The sequence below is a fragment of the Leptosomus discolor genome, chromosome 12 (genome assembly GCF_034619465.1).
Source record: "Leptosomus discolor isolate bLepDis1 chromosome 12, bLepDis1.hap2, whole genome shotgun sequence".
Taxonomy (NCBI): Eukaryota; Metazoa; Chordata; class Aves; order Leptosomiformes; family Leptosomidae; genus Leptosomus; species Leptosomus discolor.
Window position 1 is genome coordinate 7,902,962 of NC_141402.1, and position 21,229 is coordinate 7,924,190.

General features: G+C 35.9%; 1 protein-coding gene across 1 annotated transcript in view; it reads right to left on the bottom strand.

The window, feature by feature from the left end:
- IRAG1 (inositol 1,4,5-triphosphate receptor associated 1) overlaps positions 1-20,611 on the bottom strand; it is a 40,402-nt gene extending 19,791 nt beyond the window's left edge. Inside the window, 10 exon segments of the mRNA XM_009952320.2 lie at positions 309-387; positions 2,642-3,229; positions 4,355-4,396; positions 4,809-4,858; positions 5,304-5,321; positions 5,324-5,377; positions 6,378-6,551; positions 11,362-11,432; positions 13,927-14,027; positions 20,543-20,611. Coding sequence (XP_009950622.2) covers positions 309-387; positions 2,642-3,229; positions 4,355-4,396; positions 4,809-4,858; positions 5,304-5,321; positions 5,324-5,377; positions 6,378-6,551; positions 11,362-11,432; positions 13,927-14,027; positions 20,543-20,611 — 1,246 coding nt within the window.
- Positions 20,612-21,229: the final 618 nt, after the last annotated feature.

Genomic DNA, 21,229 nt, shown 5'->3' on the forward strand with positions numbered 1-21,229 from the left:
TCAGAAAGTCACTGAAACTTGAGACATTCCTCCATTATTATGAGCTAGACTCTGTTTCAGGTACGCATCTTCTCATTTGGTTGTAATAATACCTACAGTATCTTCTTGGCTCAGATCATCAGGAAATTCAGGTACTTCCACTATTGGTGTCTCATTCATCATTTACCACCCTCCTCTATGACTGCTTCATTACAACTACTATTGCAATTGAAGAAAAAGACCTTTTTTTTCCCCCTCCATATTAGTCAATCAATTATAAAAATCAATGTATAAAACACACACTCCTTCCAGCTTTTATGATACTGCACCTTTTTCCTGTTCAGCTGCTTCACTAAGTTCAGGAAGCTTAAGTCCAACTAAATTTTGATTTCTCATCAAAATATGCTCCTGTTAAGAAAAAACAGTAACATTCCAAGTAACTTAAGTAGAAATCTCACTTAAAATATCCCTGCCACGTGAACACTAAATATAACATTTACTTTAGTTAATAAACATAATGGAGATATTAATATTAAGTTATAGTCAGATGCTACATTGCATGGATAGCTGTACATTCACACATACACACTTAAGTGTTATATATTTCAAATTTCATACACACATTATTTAGAAAAATTCCTGGTCATGCAAACAGAGATTTGTCACATGTGCCCCTTACTCAAGTAGAAAAATTGAGTTTTGGTAAACGAGAGCAAAAAAGCAATTTTGGATATAGCTATAGTAATAATTAAGTACCCCAGAAAGGAGAGAAAATCTGGAAAATCAGATACATGAGACTTTGCACCTTTGACTTATTCAGTAGAATTTATTCATACTGAACCTTGGTATGCTACAGCTGCAAGTTAATACTTCATTGTTACTGTACTCTGCCTCTATTCCTTACAGATAGGGAAGAATGTACTCTGAAGGATTCAACCTCATTATCTTATTTCTCCTTCTATCAGCTCCTCATTTTCTACTTTCATATTCTCAAATATGTTTAAAATTCACAAACTCCTGCTTTTGTTTATAAGTAGACAATTCCTACTGGAGATAGAGTTCAAATCTCCCCTAACTGGAATTATATATCATATGGCAATAATTTTCTGATTACTTAACAACTTCTGGGACTTTCAAAATTATATGGCTCAAGTGTCTCTATAATAAAAACTTCCAGTATATACATGCTAAGAATAATTTGTGTTATATAAACAGGAAAAGATGAATAACTAAGCTGCCATTCCCAAGCAATATAATGGGAATGAATTAACCGAAGTATAGAATTTGAGGTCCTCACCCGTCAGCCCTGTGCTCATCTTAACTGGAGATCAAATAAAATACTAGATTATTAAGGAAAGTAACTACTACTGTTTTGGGTTTTTTTTCCCCCTTGCTATACATACATGGTAGGTCCTTTATAATGGTGGTGTATTATTTCATGACATCTCTACTTTTTTAACACACTGGTTAATTCTTACAGTTTAATTCTTAATTCTTACCGAACATTTAGACAATTATTTAACAACAGATTATATTATAAATTTTGCAGTCCAAGTCTATCCTTCAAGGAGCTGACACATTTGCATGATGTTAGAATTAGGAACTGTAAATCTGGCCATCCTCTACCTGCTCTTGCTCTCGGAAAGACACAATTTTAAAACTCTGGGCACATTGAAACATTTTCTGAGAATATCCAGTAGACAAAAAAAATCACACCAAAACAATTTCCTGTCCTCTGAGATCTTGTAAATATAATGTTATTGCAAAGGCTGGTATTCTTGAATGACAGGCCTATTGCCCTTAAAAGGGAGAATGCCAACCAATACAGGACTCAAAAATGCTAAGCTGAACAAGGTAAAAGTGATTTTTAAATACAAAGAAAGTTTACAAATAATATACAATACACAGAGGCTTATAAGCCCTTAAACAAGAGTATAGTAACCATCTCTAAACTTCAGTTAAAGATTTCTGTTTGTATGCAGGTCTCAGCCCACTCATACAGAAATCAGTCAATTAGTCAATATAATGTGAGAGCCTCTGGATCTGAGGACAATTCCAAAGGAGCAGAAAAGGCATATCATAGGGAAACAAAGGAAGTAAAAGACCATTTTAAAGAGAATGGTGTTACATCCTGAGGAAGGAAAGATTCTTCAGATCTAGAATTCTCTTTAGAAATCAAAACAGATCACTTCAGTCCCAACTGCATTTTACAAATGACATGATTGTTAATCAAGTGCTTCCTTTTTATAGGTCATGTAAATGATGCGAAAATGAGATATATTGTGATTTAGACTCACCTTTCTGAAACAATGAAAGCAATTAGTACTTTCTTGACACAAGTATTTTAATTTTTTCTAGGGGCCAACACCTGTGTATGCAAGAGCATATGCACATGCATATGTGCATGTTGAAGATATCACAGTGCAGTTGATGCATATTTGAAGAGAACTAAGAAATAGAATAACTCCATGGAATTTAGTTACAAGTTACAATATAAAGTTACAAAGGAAAACCACAATAGAATTCTGTATGGATTTTGCTGAAACTGTTTCCCATTACTATATATTTCTTGCAACGATAAAGATAATGCCGAGCAAGTTGAAAGTTTAGTAAGATATGAAAATAACTTTAAAACAGGACACAACCGATGACTAGGACTCACCTCTCTGAGCTTTGTCAATTTCTGCATTCGAACTGGTTGAACTTGGATTTGAAGGTCTTTGAATGCTTTTAATTGGTTGCTGGATTTATTACCAACAAAAAAGCTTTTATCTTCCTCGGATGGTAATTTTAAAGGTGTTTTGTCTTTCTGCCCAGGCTCCAAGCTGTCCCATGATACAGCCCGTAGTAGAGGAGGACGCAGTCCACACAGTTTAAATTCTGGTTTACATGAAACTTTATGGTCTCTTATTTCTGGAACAGGAATTTTTAGCTTTGAGTCTATATTTCCTATTCCTGGTAGATGTGTTCTTAAAGGAACATCATTTTCTTTTGGTTTCTTAAGGAATGATTTTCCAAGTTCATTTTCACAAACGTTCATGCAAGTGTTAAGAGACATTCTGCCACCATCACCACCTGAAGGGGAGCATTTAGGTAAAGTATCCATATGTTTACGTGGATCAAAGTTTTCTTTTTGTTCTGAGAGCTTCTCTTTGGAGTTTTCAGAACCAGCTGAACGAGGAACTAACCTTCCCTGAGAAATCTTTCTTTGATCATTCTGCCTTCGATCAATTAATCCTTTTGCAGCATTCTGAAAGTAGAGGGACACACATAAAATAAAGAAATAAGCGCAGATTTCTTTTCCCCTGCCCAAGGACAGATTTTCACTGTAAAAAGCTATTTTGTTTTCAGTGACATTTGCTTTTAAACATGTGCTGTTGACAAGAGAAATATTTTTTAAAAGGCACTTGAAAGACCACTGAATGGGGAATCTCTTCTCTGTACTTTTGAGATAATTTTCTCTTATTCCAGAGTCCATTATAGCAATCCTCATATAACCAAGTTTCTCATCACCTTAATGCAAGGCTTGTCTGAGTACCCCTGTATCTTATAGCACTGTTACTTTCCTTTGATTGTTTTCCACTAGTTCCTCACCTCCCAAGGGGAAAAATCATGGGCTTGTACACTAAGTTAAAGGACATATTGTCATTTCTCTCTTCTTTCTTTGTATGCAGTACCATAGATTATAATTTAGCTGCAATCTCTGCAGCAGAACTGGCAAAAGAATGTTTGCTTATAGCTTGATTACTTTGGTACAGAATCTGTATTTTGTCTAAGGGCACCTGTGTCAGCAACTTAAGGCGACCAACATACTGTCTAACTGTGGGCTCTGCCTTAGATATGTTGTTACTCCTTTATAGTTACTGCTCCAAAATTCTGCTGCTATAGTGGTTTTTGTAAGCATTGCCTAATCCATTCTCAGCAAGATCTTTCAAAGGCCATCTGGTATTACCTAAAACAAATTAGGAAGCATTCATATAAGCTGCTCCACCAATAGTTATGTGGAGCAGTAACACCCCTTCGGTGGTGTGGAACACAAGGTACAGTAACCTCTTCCACTGAACCAAAGGGTGGGGAAGAGGATGTCTCTCTAAAACACCGGCATACACCAAAGTGGCCATAGTATTTTTACTTATAAAGGTATTCAGTATACTGATTTTAATTCAGCTAGAGCAGGGTGCATGGGATGTAAAGGCTAGCTGTAAAGCCATTGCCCTCCACTACATTTGCATGTGCGTCACAATTTCTTAGAGAAGTATCATCTTTCTTTTTACTCAGTGAACAGTCTTTTAGCCTTTTAAGTCACATAAATAAGTCACATGTGTGCTAAGACAAACAGGCAGATTTGGTTCAACACTTAATGTGAAACACTTACCTCTGCAGTTTGCCTGTCATCCTCTTTCACAGTCCTGTTATTCTAGCAAAAAAGGAAGAAAAAAGTTGCATCACAAGGTTTTGCTGCAAACATTATAGACATTAATGGATGGATATCGAATCTCTTAATTTTTACACTGCTTGTCACATTGATTTATGAAGTTAATTTTAGGGATTAGTTTTTTCCATAGATTAGGATTATATTTGATCTTTTTCCATTTTCTACACTTAACAGATCTCTATGATCCTTCAGAGCTTGTTACCTCATGGATTTTTTGTCTTCAGAGTAAACATTAGTCCCTCACTCTGCAGAAAAAGCATATCAATAATCTGATCTTGGTGTATGAAACGGTATTCAAAACATCCAATTTTCCACAGAGACTAACAGGACAGCATAGTATAACGTAGTACTGTAATAACCAGGTTGCTGTGCAGACTATTCAGCTATTTCTTACCTGCCCTGGAGGTACTGACTCAACACTAGGGGTTGTGCATGCATCAGACCCTGCAAAGACACACACGTAATTAGGGCATATCTTGATTTGCTCAAAATATTTTTTACTACAGCATGAGCAAACATATACGTGCACAGTTCCACTTAACACATTAATGACAAAATTTAAATGTGGAAAATACTATTTAAAAGGGGAAAAAAAGTATCTAAAACACAGTAGGGGAAAGATCATTAAAGCTTCTCAAAACTCCATTTTTAAAACAGAATATTATTGGATAAAAAAAGTAGAACATGTAATGTTGCAGCACCACAGGAATGAAAATATAATGGGAAAAAAATATGTATGTTAAAATATATAGTAGACATTCATGAGCTTTGTCATATTCAGGAGGAGATGCTTGAATCTACAGATTTTTGACTTTTCAAGAAATATTAAAAAATACATTTTTTGCGAGCTTTTATAAGTTAAAGTTTGAGGCTGCATAGATCATTTTACCTGATGGAACTGGGAGAGTGAGTTGCTCCGAGAAGCTACTGGTGAAACTTTAGGACTAAGTGTAGGGGAAACTGCTTCATTAAAACAAAGACAAAACCAGAAAAGAGGTAATTTTACTGTCTAGGCTTGTAGCTTCTGAATTTTAAAAATTCAGATAAGATTAAAACATCTCATAGTCATCAGTCACGTGTTTTTCCAGAATCTGACAAATAATATTAATTGCCAAATTGTACTTGGCAATTAGGAACTTAGAGTAGGTTTTCTCTTGTATGCCTGCCATAAGCCAACACAATTCTGTTGATATAGAGAATCCTTATTCTCAGTTTTCTGATACTGTAAGCACTGCAGAGAAGTAGACATAAGAGAAAGATTCACAAGGAATTTAGAAAAAAAAAAAAAAATTATAATTTAATTTTGAAAAGCATGGGGTTTTTTCCTCCAGAAAGTGTCAAGCCAATTTTAAGACTGAACTTTGTTTTGAATTGGCATTTCAAAGCTAAATGGAAGTCCTACTTCATGATAAAATGGCATTTTGGCCTAGTTTTAAAACACTTCATACAAGGGGAAAAAATAATTTCAACTGATATTGTGGAACAAAACATTTTATCCTGCTGTGTTTAAAGGAGGATCTGGTCCATTTAGCTTCATTTACAGCTATATTCAGAATAAAAGTCTGTGTAATTATGTCTGGGGGGAATGTTTTCTCAGCAGTATGAATCTTACCATTAAACTGTCAATTTTTTGTACAATAGAAACTTCAGGAAGAAAATCTTCACAAATAGAAATTTGTGACCATTTTTTAGATTTCAGTAGAAATACCTCACGCTTTCCTGTTACAGTGTTTGCAGTGTGTCACTCAGGCACTTAACAGCATCTTCCACTGTTACATATGAATATAGAGATTGGTCATTTCTGTTTTATGTGGAATTGTGAGGAGGGGCAGAGGGATTCTGACCTTCAAATTAATGAAGAGTATGTACACACGAGCAATGTATGCATTACAGTAGATGCCTGTTTGTGCCTTTGCAGATCTTTGAAGTAGAATATAAAATCTTTTTCAGAATCTGCACCTACCTGTGGGTGACTCTGGAAGGCTGCTTCTTGATTTTCTGCCTCTGCGCATTAGAAACCTCTCGCTCACTTTCTTTGCTTCTTCTAGTAATTCAAGGTTTTTCTTTTTGTCTTCCTCTGATATTTTGACATCTGGTAGCTGATCATTTACCAGATCAATCACATGACCACTGTTGTCTGGGTAGAAAATATCAGAATTAGAGCTGTACCTCATATTTCCAGGTATGTTGTGACATTTCAGAGTAACAAGTACAAAACATATCTATAAATTTAGCTTTGAACTGGCATTTAACAAACGTTAATGTGTCCTCATTTCTAATGTTGCTATATTCTTATGTTTAGAGCAAGTCTTCAAAAACACAAATAACCCACTAAGATTAAGTTACTATGATAAAAAAATTTCCAATATGTGAAACTAGCTTTTCTGGCTGTGTTCCAAATAAAGTTTTTCTAATTTACCAGTAAAAGTGGCATTAGATCTGTCTCAACTAGAAGTCATGGCATTTCTGCGGTAGACTAGGTTTTTCCACGGATTTTGTATGTCCAGTTTTTTCAAGGCTAAAGTCTCACAAACTCACCTGGCAAAGATTTACGCACACCAGTTTTAACATACAGGTGATTCCATCAAATAATCTATAAAATAAAGTTCAGAGTTTGGAAGTATAAAGATTTTATTCCATGCAGACAGAAGAGTTTTTCCCTTACAAATGCAGAAGCAACAGTAAAGCTGCATCTGGCAAAGCTGCAGGCAGTTGTGTTGAATAGCTAAAGCATGAGAATTATAAAGCTATTTCAAAAAGAAAATCAATCTCTACCATGTGGTGGACCTGCAGAATTTTTCAAAGGAATTGCAAATCCCATTAGAATATCCAATGGTTAAAGAAGGCATGTTAAGAGATTGCTTTTCCTCATGCCCACTTATGTTAATATGTTAGACATGTGACCCAGGAGAATGCATGAACCAGAAACTGAAAGCCACTGCCTTACACTTAGACCTTTAGATTAATGCACTGTTTTCTAAACAATTTTTAACTAGTTTTAGAAAGAACCCATTAATCCAAGAAAGATTCCAATTTGGTTGAAAACACTTAACTGAGCACTAATTTTTACAATTCTCCAGGCTATGATGAAGCTAAGAATGCAGCCTGTTGTCAGAAACCCCCCTTCTGTGTGAGTTGGCATGAATGGCTTCTATAAGCACCTAGGCTTGCATGGAGAAACAGTTAGGTGAAAACAACAGGCCAAAGAAAGGAAACATATGCTGACAAGGTAGCGTGTGCAAGTTTTTCATGGGTTAATAAGCTCCACAGACTAGTAAGCTTGTTGGATCTGCAAGAACAGATAAACAAATTGCCAAGAGTCTGCTCAATCTGTACAAGGCCACTGGCACACACTAGCATCAACAGACTGCAAGTCAGACATTTATTCTCAGGTAACTATGAGAAAATTTGTTACTGCGAACTAACTAGATAAGTAATTAAGTGACTGTGTTGTGTGACTATTGGAGGTCATCTAGTCCCACCTGTTCAAAGCAAAGTAAGTGGGGGGAATCTAACTGGGTTGTTGGTCTTTCAAGACAATCTGGTCTTGAAAATCTTCTAAGGGTGGAGATGCAAAAGCTCTCTGGGCAGATTGTTCTAATGCATGACTCTATAGTGAGTGAAAAGTTCTTCATGCCCACTTAGAGCTTCGCATGTTTCAAATCACATCCATGGCCTCTCATCCTCCTGCCACAGGCCTGGATCCGTTTCTTTATAAGGTTCTCATTGGTACTGAAAGGATGTATTAGGTTTCCACTAAAGCACCAGGCTAAATTAGGTCAGCTTCTTCAGCCTTCCCTCGCAGGGAAAGTGTTTCAGCCCCTGGACCATCTTTGTGGCCCTCCATTGGACTCGCTCCCATTTATCAACACCCTTCTTTTATTGGAGTTCCCAAAACTGGATGCAGTTTTCTAGATGCAGCCTAATGAGTGCTAAGTAAAAGGGAATGAACACTTCCCTTGATCTACCAGCTAAGGCTCTACTCGTACAGTCTGCGACACTGTTAGCCCTCTTTGCTGCAAGGATGCACTTCTAGTTCATGTTCAACTTCCTGTCTACCAAGGCCTCTAGGCCTTTTTCAGCAGAGCAGCTTTCCAGCCAGCCAATTCCCAGCCTGTACCTACAGCAAGGGGTTATTCCTTCCCAGATGTAGGACTCTGAATTTGTCTACTGAATGGTTCCTGCTGGCTCATTCCTCCAGCCTGTCTAGGTCTCTCTGAACTGCAGCACTACCCTCAAGCATATATTAATCTCTCCCAGTTTGATTTCATCTGCTAATTTGATGAAAGTGCACTCCATCCTCCTCCAGGTCACTGATAAAGATGGAAAGCACAACTCATTTTCTTGAGTGGGTTCAAGACACATCCAAAGGCCAGCCACAGCAGCTGGAACAGAAAGCAGGCTTGAAGTAAAGCTCTGTCTTCAGTAGAATGACATCTGGAAAGGTTTCTTTCAGAGAACCCTCTCCTTTCGCTAACATCTAGGAAGCGTATGACCAACCAATCAGTCGCTATCCTCAGAGCCAAACTATCCAACCAATATTTTACCTTTCCAGTTGTCCACCCATCCAGATAGTAAAGTCCTAATTTGGATATCAGATTTGGCAGGGAGGCCAGGAGCCAAGGGGAGGAGCAGCTCTTGCTGCTGCATCTCTGAATATGGAGGGATAATCATTCTTTTGTATAAGTCTGATTTCTATACTTATAGTTCCCTAAATTTATTTAGTTTCCACAAGTTCAGCTACCTCTAAAATTAACTGCTGGCAAGAAGGATAGATTTTAAGTGTTCCAAGTTCCCTTAAGTGGATCTGAGCTACCTGATTTACATGGACCTTATCTCCATCTTAGTTTTTATAAGACATATAAAGGAAGTTTCCCTTTGAATGCAAGCAGTCAAAACCCACATTTTACTCAGGGATTTAAAGGATCAGTCACAAAACTGGAGCAAATGCATGAGAAGTCACAACTCTTTGAAACCTCCTAATAATCTATCAGTGGGCTTTCTCTCAGCTACATTTTTATAGGCATATTGATGCAACTGAGCACTCAGCTATAAAAGCCTCAGAATCAGAAACTAGTAACAATTAATTCTGGCTGGTTTTGATATGAATAGTTAGCACTTTGTCTCTGCATGGTTGAGAAGATAACTAGTGGAAATACTACTTACATAAAATATTTTATTATCTTACTAATAAAAAGGCAATGTTAAGGATGTTCTGCTAAATTAAAAAATCTCCAGTCCTCTCTTTGTGAAACTAGCCCAGGATCCCAGGTGTATAAAATTATTATTGTATCTTTGTCATGTCACAAATATAAAATTAATTCCAGCAAACTAACCCTCATAAATTCACAAAAAGGGAAATTAAATGTGTAATAATACATAAAATTTGGCTCGAAAGGGTTCTGGCCTCTCTGTTTTGACCACCAGAAAGAAAAAATAAGGTATATACACTGTTAATAGCAGAGAGAGTTTGGATTACTTTCAGAGGTACCAATTTTTTTCTTCATGCAATACTTCCTCTACAGAAGAAAGTAGAAACATACCTATAATTTAGGGAAAGGAGTCTAAGCTGCAGCCATTTTTCAACCCTAGGAATGCATGACTTGCTATCATCAGCAGATCAGTGCTTCTTATAAGAAATATTTGCTGAGACTGACAGGAACCCCTTCACTATTGGAAAACTCATGACCCCCAATGCCTAAATTCAATATATTGATCAAGAACAACTCCACACATCTGAGTTTCTTAATAAAAACATGTAAAGAGGGCTTATTAATCAGCGTCCTTAATAGAATCTCAATTGCTAAAAGCAATGAGTTGATAAAACAGAATTTTTATTCAGAATATTTTGAGTATCAGAGAGGTAGCAGGGCTCTGATGTTTGTTGGTGCTTTAGTAAAAAAAAAAAAAAAAAGATGCAGATGTGTCTGTTTCAAGATGCTCAAGAACTAGGTTACTTAGTGATAGTAGAAAGGATGCTTCCCCTTAAAAGCCTCTGGGAGTCTTGGGATACTCACCTGATAAGCTTGGTTTTAAGTCTGTCACAAAAACAGGTTGTGGGGGTTTGTTTGTTTGTTTGTGTTTGTTTGTGTGGTTGGTTGGTTTTAGCTATGCAATGATCACACCAGTCCATGACTTCATGGAAATTTCTGATTCCCCCCTTTCACCCCCAATATTGGTAGGAGGTCTCATATGCTTATTCCCTCATCCTTTACATGCGATAGCATAAACATTCTATCAACTCTGTTCAACTTTGACTTTACAGGAAATACATAAATGGAGACAAGTAACAATCCAAATGCAAACATACCAAGCCTAAGAACCAATGGGTGCTTTGACACTGACTTAACAGGATGAGCATTTATCTGTTTGTAGTACTCACAAATCTGAATCCACACCATTAGTCCCTTTGAATAACAATCTACTCCACAGATAGCTACTGGAAAACTAATAGAACTAATTACATAGTAAGAGACTCATTAGAAAGTGAAGAAATTAATAAAATCTTCCCCTAGATAGTATTTTTTTGTTTAAAGATTAATCTGGTATGATAGTCAAACTTGAGTGTCTGTTAAGCTCCTTGCTAAAAAAATTCCAGCTGTTTGAAAGTAACAAAATGTTACTGAACAGTATTTTGCATACAACAAGAATTTTATGTATGTGTATCTCCAGTCTCCTAAAAATGTTACACTAATACACTAATCTAGCAACTTTATGAAGCTAACAAAACGCATATTTCCCTGTATCTGTCTGCATGCAGCCCACTTACACTCATATACTCATGACCACAATTCGACATGCTAGCAGCACTCGCTGTGCATGCATTACAGACAGTACGCACAGCAAAACCGCTGTAGTCAATACAGTCAGACTCTATATTTAGGTCTTTATTGCATGTCGCACTTTCTGAGAAAACACCTTGGCTTAAATGAATGACGACTTCTTACCAACAGAAGTCAATGTACTTGATGGATTCCTAGTGGCACGGTTTGAATGTCTCCTATGAGGACTACGAGGCCTAGAGAGAAAAATGAACAAAGAAAAATTATGGGAGTATGCCACCAAAAAAAAAAAGTTCTGCTTCTCTATAAAAATTTAACATTAAAAAGAGAGAACTTTTCTTTGATTAAAAAAAAGCGAAGACAAAAATGTTTTATTGCAATTCCTCTCATCTCCAAAGAACTGGAAAATGGAGGAAGACTGCATAAAGAAAATTACAGAAATTGCTCTCACAAAGCAGTTCTGATCTTTGCTGATAACCTCATACACTGTGAACTTCTTATTTCTCAGAAAAACTACGTTTCTTTAGTTCATTATCATGACTTAAAACTCATGTAAATACTGTACACTGAAAAAAAAAAATAGGCTTTTTAAATTGTTAGTGCTTCCTAAACTAAGTTTTATGACTTAAATAATTCCTTAGACTCCCACACTGGCACTCCTCTATAGCAATACAGGAACTTTCTAGATTGAAAACCAGGTAAAAGTCTAAAATGACTGCAGAAAATTAAATGCTGATCCAGCAAATAATGCTGCTTTTAAAGGGCTGCATTGCAATTCTGACTCTTAAATAATCTTAAAATTGGAAGAAGTACACTTCAAAATTACAAGCAAATTATAGCATAGATTTATGATCAATACTTTCTGATTATTTTTTTTCCCATTTCTTAAGTCCAATGGCAGGTCAATAAATTAAAAATTGCAGGTCAAGAAGTAGTACACTTTATTACAGGACTGAAAATAACCTTAATTCAACTCAAAATTGAATTGAATTTTTCAACTTCAAACAGGATTATTATTTCCATTCAACAGCGTGCTTTCACATATGCTTAATCTCAAGGCGGTATTCTTGTCCTTTCTACCTGAATGGGCCCAAACATCTGCTTCAAAACTCATTGTGCTATGGTTTTCAAGCTAGACATTTAAGTTGCCCAACTGTTTAGCTTAAGAACATTATCTACTTGAATTTTCAACTGATACCTGTTTTATTTCATAAGACCAGAAATGGGGTCCTACCCCAATTTCCAGGTGCTACAGAAGTTTCTTTTGCAGCTACACTGGGAGGAAGGGAAAGAAGAGAGCTGGAAATGAAGCCTACATTTGTTGCATCTGTTTTTTTAGATAGAAAAAAAGTCCAGTAACTTAAATTTCCAATGCTTTCATCTCAGGACTTTAAAAGAACTGAGCATAACTTAATTGGCTTTAGCAGAAAATTTTAAAGACGCTGGTTAATAATACCATGATATTCTCATATCTCAGAATATTGTCTTATGAAACAAAGTTAGCCAGACTGCCAACAATTTTTGTAAGGAAAGAAACAATGTACAGTAACGGTAGCTTCACCAGCATCACCTTAAGTGTGTTTTAAGTCTATAATAAGCTGATATGCAAAAGACGGGAAGGTAGATTTATTCTGAAATACATATGTAATATGCTAAACCTGTCAAAAAGAAGATAAGCAGCATTTTCACCAGTTCATAAAATTATACAACACTAAGTATAAAAAAAAAAAAACAAAAAACAAAAAACTTGCAAAAGGTATTCATAAAAATTGCATAGTATTTTAAGATCATAAGCCTACTTCGGAAGTTTTCTACCCTCACAAATAAGCCTTATTATACAAAATGTCACACATCACAAGTCCAACTTTTGCAGAAAACCTTCGTTCTTCATTAAAACACACTTCAGTAATTTAAGTCTTACAAGGATTAATTTCCTAACTCTACATCAGTCTACAAAGTTCTTACTGGTTCAGTGGAAAATTTATACGATTAAAGGCAGCACTACTGGTGTACATATATAAATATTAAACTAGAATTAGGGATTCAGCTACTCAATCAAGAAATTTCCCAGAAGAACGCGGAGGGAATACTTCAGGAAACATAAAAACGCCCAATTGTACTTTTTTTTGGTCTCAGTTGCTCACTGACTGGGTCTAAGTAAAGGTTAAAATTTGAACAGAAGGACAGTATTGCAGATTGCCATGCACAGAACATGAGGAATCCAACTGTCAGTCCTCCTTATAGCAGGTGTAGGATTGTAGCGCGCACACACACACACACACACATACACACCCCCCACTATATGTCTACAAAAGGATTTGACCAAGTAATTTTTTCCTCACCAGGCCATATCTTATTTGCTAGCAAAAGGATGTTACAGCTTTTAGTCCAAATTATGGAAAACTTTAATTTAAATACTTGTTTTAGTTTCAAGTTATGCTACTCTGAAAGATAAGAAAGTTCATGCAAATTTGAAGTATACTGAGTCAGGTTAGCCGTCTCAGTATTATATGACACTCTACTCTCTTAGTATCAATTATATTCCTGTCCCCTCTGCATTCTCAACACCCGAAAAATCGTCAAAAGGCAAAGACAATATGATCAAATTACAAACAAAGATACAGCAATAATATTTTAATACAATATAAATTTCAAAGCAGTATTTTAGAAACATAGCTCCTGGAATTACTGTACAGTTTATGTATAGATTGATAATGTATAATACAGTACCTGTTAACCAGATTTTTATCAATTTCTACATCTGGTGAAACAGCATTCTCTGGAAGAACAATAGAAGGTGTACTGCATGTTGTCCCTTCAATAGTAGTGTCCTGAATAGTTTGTGACAAATATAAAAATGTAGTTAAACAGAAATTCAAAACACTGAATATTGACGCTCTATGTGGAAATTAACATGTATTGCTCAATTTAGCTAAGAGAGAATATGACTGAACTAAATGAAAATTAGCTCTTATTTGATAAAACAAATGTAAATTAGAGGCCTATACTTGCTAAAAGAGATGGTGGAGACCTGGCATATCTGTTTTCTTCACAAATCTTTAATGCACACGAGTTAAATTTAATAAGCATGGAACTAATAAGAAAGCTTTAAAATGGTAGACAAACTGTTTTTTTTTCACACAGCAAACCATTCCTCTACTGAAGTACACATACAACACTTAGTGAACTTATGAGCTGAGTGCAAGAGCGAAAAGCTGCTGTGTATAACAGGGCTCAACTAGGCGCACAAAACCTCCAAACAGTACTAGTGTTCAATGAAAGCTTTAATAAATGCACTATTAAGTGTACACATGCTATCCATATAACAAGAAAATAATTATAAGGTTATCTTGTTAGTTGTACTTGATTTTCCCTCCCATTAATTTGCAGTTATATATTAAAAATATATGCTTTCATATTTAATAAGATACAATATAATTTTTAAGTAACAAAAGAAACCGGCACTGAATATCAATGTATGCTTGCCTTCTTAAAAAACATGAGAACTTGTCTCAAGAACTTAATCCCACACCTTCTACCACAATGATGCCAATCAGCCGAAGAGAAGGAATCTGTTTCCTGTGAGATATTCCAAATGGAGACGCATCAAGTTGGAATGAAGAACTGTGGATTTCTCATACATAGTTAAAAAATTATTACTTCTACCGCAGGTACTACATTCATATTCACAAAAAACCAAACCAAACAAAAAACAAACCAACAAAAGCAACCCAAAACCCAACCTCTCTGTTGCTGAAAGGCTATGTAAGCAATCTGGTGTTTACAGTCAGTCAAGAAGTTGAAAAAAGTGATTCACAAAATTATGCAGAGGGGGGAAGCGTAGACAGCTGTTGTAAGTCACAATTTTTATTTCAGAGTACAATCATGAGAAAAGTAGAACATATCATAGCAGTGTATTTATAGATACAGGGAAATCTTCCCAAAAGCTGCAGGAGACTGCCATCAATCAACTTGTAAAATTTAAAGAATAATTTGTAAATTCTCAAATCCTAATTGCTTCTGCTAGGCACTGGTATGTACAAGTATTTTATTTAGCTTTTTGGAGTTTAAATTTTTCCTTGAAACTACATCCCACAGTTTTATAAGAATTTTTTACTTCAGTTGGCATTAGATTAGATAATACAACAGAATATTTTCAGTTGGAAGTGACCTACAACAATCATCTAGTCCAACGGCTTGACCAATTCAGGGCTGACCAAAAGTTAAAGCATGTTATCGAGGGCATTGTTCAAATGCCTCTTAAACACTGACAGGCTTGGGACATCAATCACTTCTCTAGGAAGTGATGATTCTGAATTTTCTAAAAGAGCATGTTTGCTATCCATGGCACAAAGCCAATTACATTCAACCATTATAAACATAATTTTGCTTTTACTGAAATGGTATTTGCTGTCAATTTTGCTTACTCCTTTTAAGAATGTTCACCTACTAGAGATTGACACAATAACAATTATTTTAGTAATATTAATTAAATAGGTATGTAATAAAAAGCTGTTATAAAAGCACAAATTTAGGCATTTACAGAATGAAGCATGTAATAGCTCGCAGTTGAACAATTCAACATTTCAGAACAGAGAAAATTATATAATTTCAATTATTTGAAACAAAGGCCATAAATTAATAATTATATCAGTCATCTATTGTCATGGGGAGAAATTAGCATAGTCTTAAGCTTTGTTACAATAAACAAGTACCCAAAAGCATAAATTGACCTGAATTACATACATCCAGAAAGCTAAGTTACTTGACTGCTAATATCTATCAGATACAATAGGACTCCTTTCAACATCTCTCCCAGTGCTGCATTTTATTCTTCTTGAAATTCAAAGAACTCTAGAAGCATTTTTGAAAATAATACAATATTAAAGAATATAGCATAAACCTTCTTCCTCTCAAAATTAATAAAATATGCTTTGGTTTGGATATCTGATTCAGGATTCTTAATTCTGTTGTAAATAGCATTTTTTTTGCCTAAAACAAATACTTTCCCTGCAACTCCACACTGCTATGCTCATCACTCCCATATGATGTTCCTTGGCAAGTTCACATTGTCAGTCACAGGAGAGCAGGATGGGAAACATGCCAAGAAAGTAATATGAAGATTTAAGTTTAAGAAAAATATCCTTGTAATATTTGCAATGTTAAAATGTAAAAAGCATGATGTATTATGTGATTCAAGTGCATAACTGACATTGTATGATAATAGCTTGAAAGCAATTTTTTGCAGTATTCTTGAAAGTGTTACCCAGTGACAATGTTTTTTGTCTAACAGTCAATGACAAAAATTCAGGTGACTGCCCTGCTTGTAAGGCAAAGCAGCTGAGTACACATGCACATTGCTTATACTGATCTCATGACTGCCAAAGAGCAAAAGCTTTTGAATGACATAACATCAGCCTTAAAGCCACTCAAATGCATTTTAGGACTCTAAAGACAGCTCATTAAAAAGAAAAAAAGAAAAAAAGACTGTGATCAAGGCTAGTTCAGGTCAGGTAGAATACATTAATCTTGGTCAGCAGCTATAGCAGTTCAACTTCTCTATGGGTGAAAACTATTCTATTCAGGTGAAAAAACAGCCTCCTATTGTACATTTGGATAGGAGAGGAGCAGGAAGAGCTAGAGCATGAAGCTCTTTACAGGGCCAGCTGGCTTGAATCAAAAGAAATTTTTATACTTTTCAGAGTACTCAGGCTGCTATACGCAGATCTTGGAAGAGAAGCTTTAACAGGAAGCTTAAGCTGTCTCACAGTTGTACATCCACACAAAGATGACACAGAAGTTTTCCATCACACTCCCGTTGCCTGCCTGTAACTGCCCTTTCTGTGTTAGCTTCCAGACAAGTCTGCTCTTCGGCTATTCCCAACAGCTGCCTTATCTCCTACTACCAGTGACTGCCTGCTACCAAGTCTTTGCTTCCTTTTTGTCCCAAGCCCTCCTCCCATAAAAATGTGGAGTAAACCTGACTCCACCTCTATGGCTCAGGTGAGAACTGATCCACATGCTCTACAAGGATGATCATGTGCCATCGAGTCTTGTGCAGGGCTGAGAGGATGGCACATATAATTTGGTCCATAACAGGAGATCCAAGAGGCTCAGGGATACTCAGGATGTGTAGGATCTGCAGACATTCTGGCTGTTGAGCTCTACCAAGCCTTCGCTAAACATATGGAAAAGGTGTTTTTAGAAGTTTTATAATCCAGCCAAATTTGGATGGATTTGAATAGTAATGGAAGGGTGATGGGGGGAAATGTCTCTGCTAAAAGAGCTACCCTGCCAGGACAGTTAGATGATAAAGCTTTACCGTATACCACCTGAATTCTTTAAAGCATTGGGAAAAAATACCCTCTGCCACCTGGCCGTATTCTTAGAAATCAAAGGTCCAGACTGAATTTCAGAGCAAATTTGGCCTGAAACAGACACTTACATGAAAGGCCTCAGAAAAGTTATGCATCTCAGGCAGCAGTCGTTTGAGTGAGGTGGGGTTTTAAATAAGCTTAATTGTAGATGTTCAGGTGAAGTGCTGAGCTTACATTTTAGCAAGTAAGGTAATGAAAATCCATTGCAACTGCATCTAATTGAAACAGACAGCAAAACAAGGCAAACATGGGACATCTTCAGAACAAAACATAACATGCGATTTGATAAAAGTACAATGCAAATTTAAATAGGAATAATTAAATAAGAAATGCAGAAGCTTGAATGATGACATAGTCAGCATACGAGAAATATTATGAATAGCTGAGACAGACTTTTCTTCAGCAGTCAGAAGAGCCAACAAAATAGTGTTCAGAATACAAAGAGAGCAGAAAGCTGGAAATACAAATACGGACTGTTGATTTAAAAAGAGGGAAAGATGGCAGCTCACAACCAACCCTGAAAGCGTAGGAAGATTTATAGGCCACTATGAATTTTAACATAACTTGTAAGGATCTAATTTTCTTTGCTGCAGGTACGCATTACACATACAGAAATTACATTTTTAATACTAAAAACCTGAAATCAGTTTTTAAGGGTATCAGTGAAAGCATATTATAATATTATATTATTCTACATGAAATAAATCTAATTAAATTAAAATATGGAAATCACTAGAAATGACATCTGAACACGAAGTTCTATGATTTATGGTGGAAGAAATTATTCTGTATAAAACACTTCTAAAATGTTCAATACTTACTGTAACAAGACAGCACACAAACTAAGAGTTCAACTACATACTCTTAATTCAGACAGCATTTCAAACAAGAGGCTAGCTGCCCTCATACCCATGTTAATGGGAATTTTACATCTACTTCGCTCAGGAACACAGAGCTAATGAATACTTTGATGAATGTTGTTTAGAGTTAGTCAGAATGGTGAACACAGGCTGCTGTAAGAAATACTGAAATGGAAAATCATATTTGTTTTCTGAAAATGAATTTGAGAAATATAACCCAGGTCTTCCCATCATGTAAAAGATACTTGAAGTAATCAAAAAACTACATATGTGAGGTAAGGTTCATTTTCTTTTTTTCAGAACTGTTTTGTGAATGAGTGTGCATTTGTGCACGCGGGGAAAAGGTAGGGAAGCATCTCCTGAAACAGAATGAGGAAATTGGTAGATACCAGACAGCACTTTAGATAAGATGAGATTCCAGGCTTTGAAAGTTTTATTCAATAGCAGAAAACAAGTCCACCAGTTCTTAGTTCCTTCTCATGCCCTCTCCTTGCCTACAAGTCCTTATACCACAACGATAAACTATTTTCCTTATTACATAGTCATACTGTAGGGCTTGGGACTGCAGCAAGACCCAAGAGTGATAACAAGTATGTTCATACAAGATCATATGTTCAACAGGTGTTCATACAAGATCAAATTCTCTCCACATTGGCTAGTTGTCTAACTTAAGGAGGCTCACGTGTGTTGGTTAAAATCCTTCCACTGTTTGTGCCTAAAAGTAATCATTTATCTAAATTGAAGCATTTTGCACAGTTAACTGATTCATGAACTATCACATTATCATAGTTCATTTAAGACTTACCACTAAAAGGCCTGTATCATGTATTAAAAAAAAAATTTTTTTTAATTTTTTTTTAGATTAGGTGGTTGGAGTTCCTCATTTCTCCCATTTGACAAGCACACTCAGGATTAGATTCATCGATGTCTGCTAGTTTTTCATATTTTTTTTGTCCTTGGGGATGTTTTATCCAGCAAGTGTTTTGTACTAAATTACTCTTCACATGGGTGAGTCAAAAACAAAAATAAAATCTTCTTGACCTAATATATGTTCTCAGCTAGTAGTCTGATGAACTTGCATCCATCTGCGGTGTTTATCTTTAGCCAGGAAACTAACACTCAGTGTAGTGTGTAATTTAGATGGAATGCATGACAAATCAGTGTAGGGCTCACTGCTGACAATATTTTCCAATAATTTTAAAGTAGCGGATGTTTTCACCTAAAGTGCAGAATACAGTGTCCTCAAATCAAATGACAGTGATACATTTTTAACTGAGGATGTGCCAAATCGTAAATCTTCTCTTTCCTTACACCAGTTTGCATAAAGCAGGATGATTTGGATAACCTGGGATTTTGTAATCACAGTAAGGTTCTTTACTTCAGCTAAGCTAACAATTAAAAAAAATAACACCCCAATTTTATTAGAACATAAAATTACTTTTCAGCAGCGGTATAAATTATTCAAAAGGGAGAAGTGTCATCTCTTACTGATTTTTTAAAATTTACCTGCAAATGAAACATGTAAAAACACGGAGACGCCACAAATTTGAGTGGCAAAATGATGAATATGTCTGGGGAGCACCCATCTGGTCTGTGTATAGTTCCGGTGTATGTTCAGCTACTGCTGTGGCAAATAAAGCACTGAGAAAGACTACAAACAAAAAGACAGATTTCCATCTTTCACACACACATGAATCGCATAGCATCTTCTATATCTGCAAAGGCAACACAAGATGTTTCAAGACTACTGTCAAGTACAAGCCTAAATTAATTTCTTAAAGGTTAAATTTTTCTGTAATAACGTCACAAAGGACATTTTTGGACAGCTTTGATGCAAATGGTTCAGAACAGACAGACATATAAGCCTGTAGATCAAACTGATAAACAAGCGCTTGAGCAACCTCAGTTCTCACTCCTTAATCTATAAAATATTTGAAGACTTCTAAGAATATCAGCTGAAAGATTATTCATAGCTTCATCAGTTAATCAAAACACACTAATTCATAGCAATGATTAGATTTTGTTTTATGAACTGCTAAATATACGCAAACAGGTTTCAGCCTCATGTTTCCAACAAGTGTCAGAAAAGACCTTTGTAAGTGTGCTTACTTTGGCTGGAGGAGAAGTGTTGTGTTGTGCCTCTTTTGATTGTCCCTTGTCTTCAGGTAAGGTTGGCATGGTGGACAGCGTGAAGCACGTGGAACTGCAGTGCAGACTAACAGGACCATGCAGTGCTGAGAAAATCTGATTCAAGTTAGCCCAAAGGCATAAGCGCTGAGAGGCCTTGTGATCTGCAGGCTGTGTTAGATGCCAAAAATACAAATCAAATGTGTTTAAAACTCTACGCTCTGAGATCACTTTACAATAACAAACAGTATTAAGGTTTAAAATTAAAAATGCTATTTTGTGTTTTATTAACTAAAGCTTTGAAGGTCAAGTATAACTTAGTAAATGCATTCAAAATGGACAACTTCCATTCTTGTTGCTATTTCCATCTCTTCCCTCCATTTTATACTTTTTTTTTTTTTTTTCCCTCATTACTATGAATGTTTTGGCTGTGACCAAACTACCCTCTCTAAAAATCCTCTAAGAAGGAACCAGCATCCTGGATATCCGTCGTATGTCTTTTAGTAACTAACAAAATCCTAACGCTAGAGAACGTGATCTCAGATCTGAAAGAAAGAAGTAAAACTTGAAAGCCAGATGGTGGCATCCTTCCTTTGAGCAAGAGCAAGGCCTAGGTGAATTGTGCAAACACTTGGTGTACATCTGCACAATACAACACTGTGCAAGACA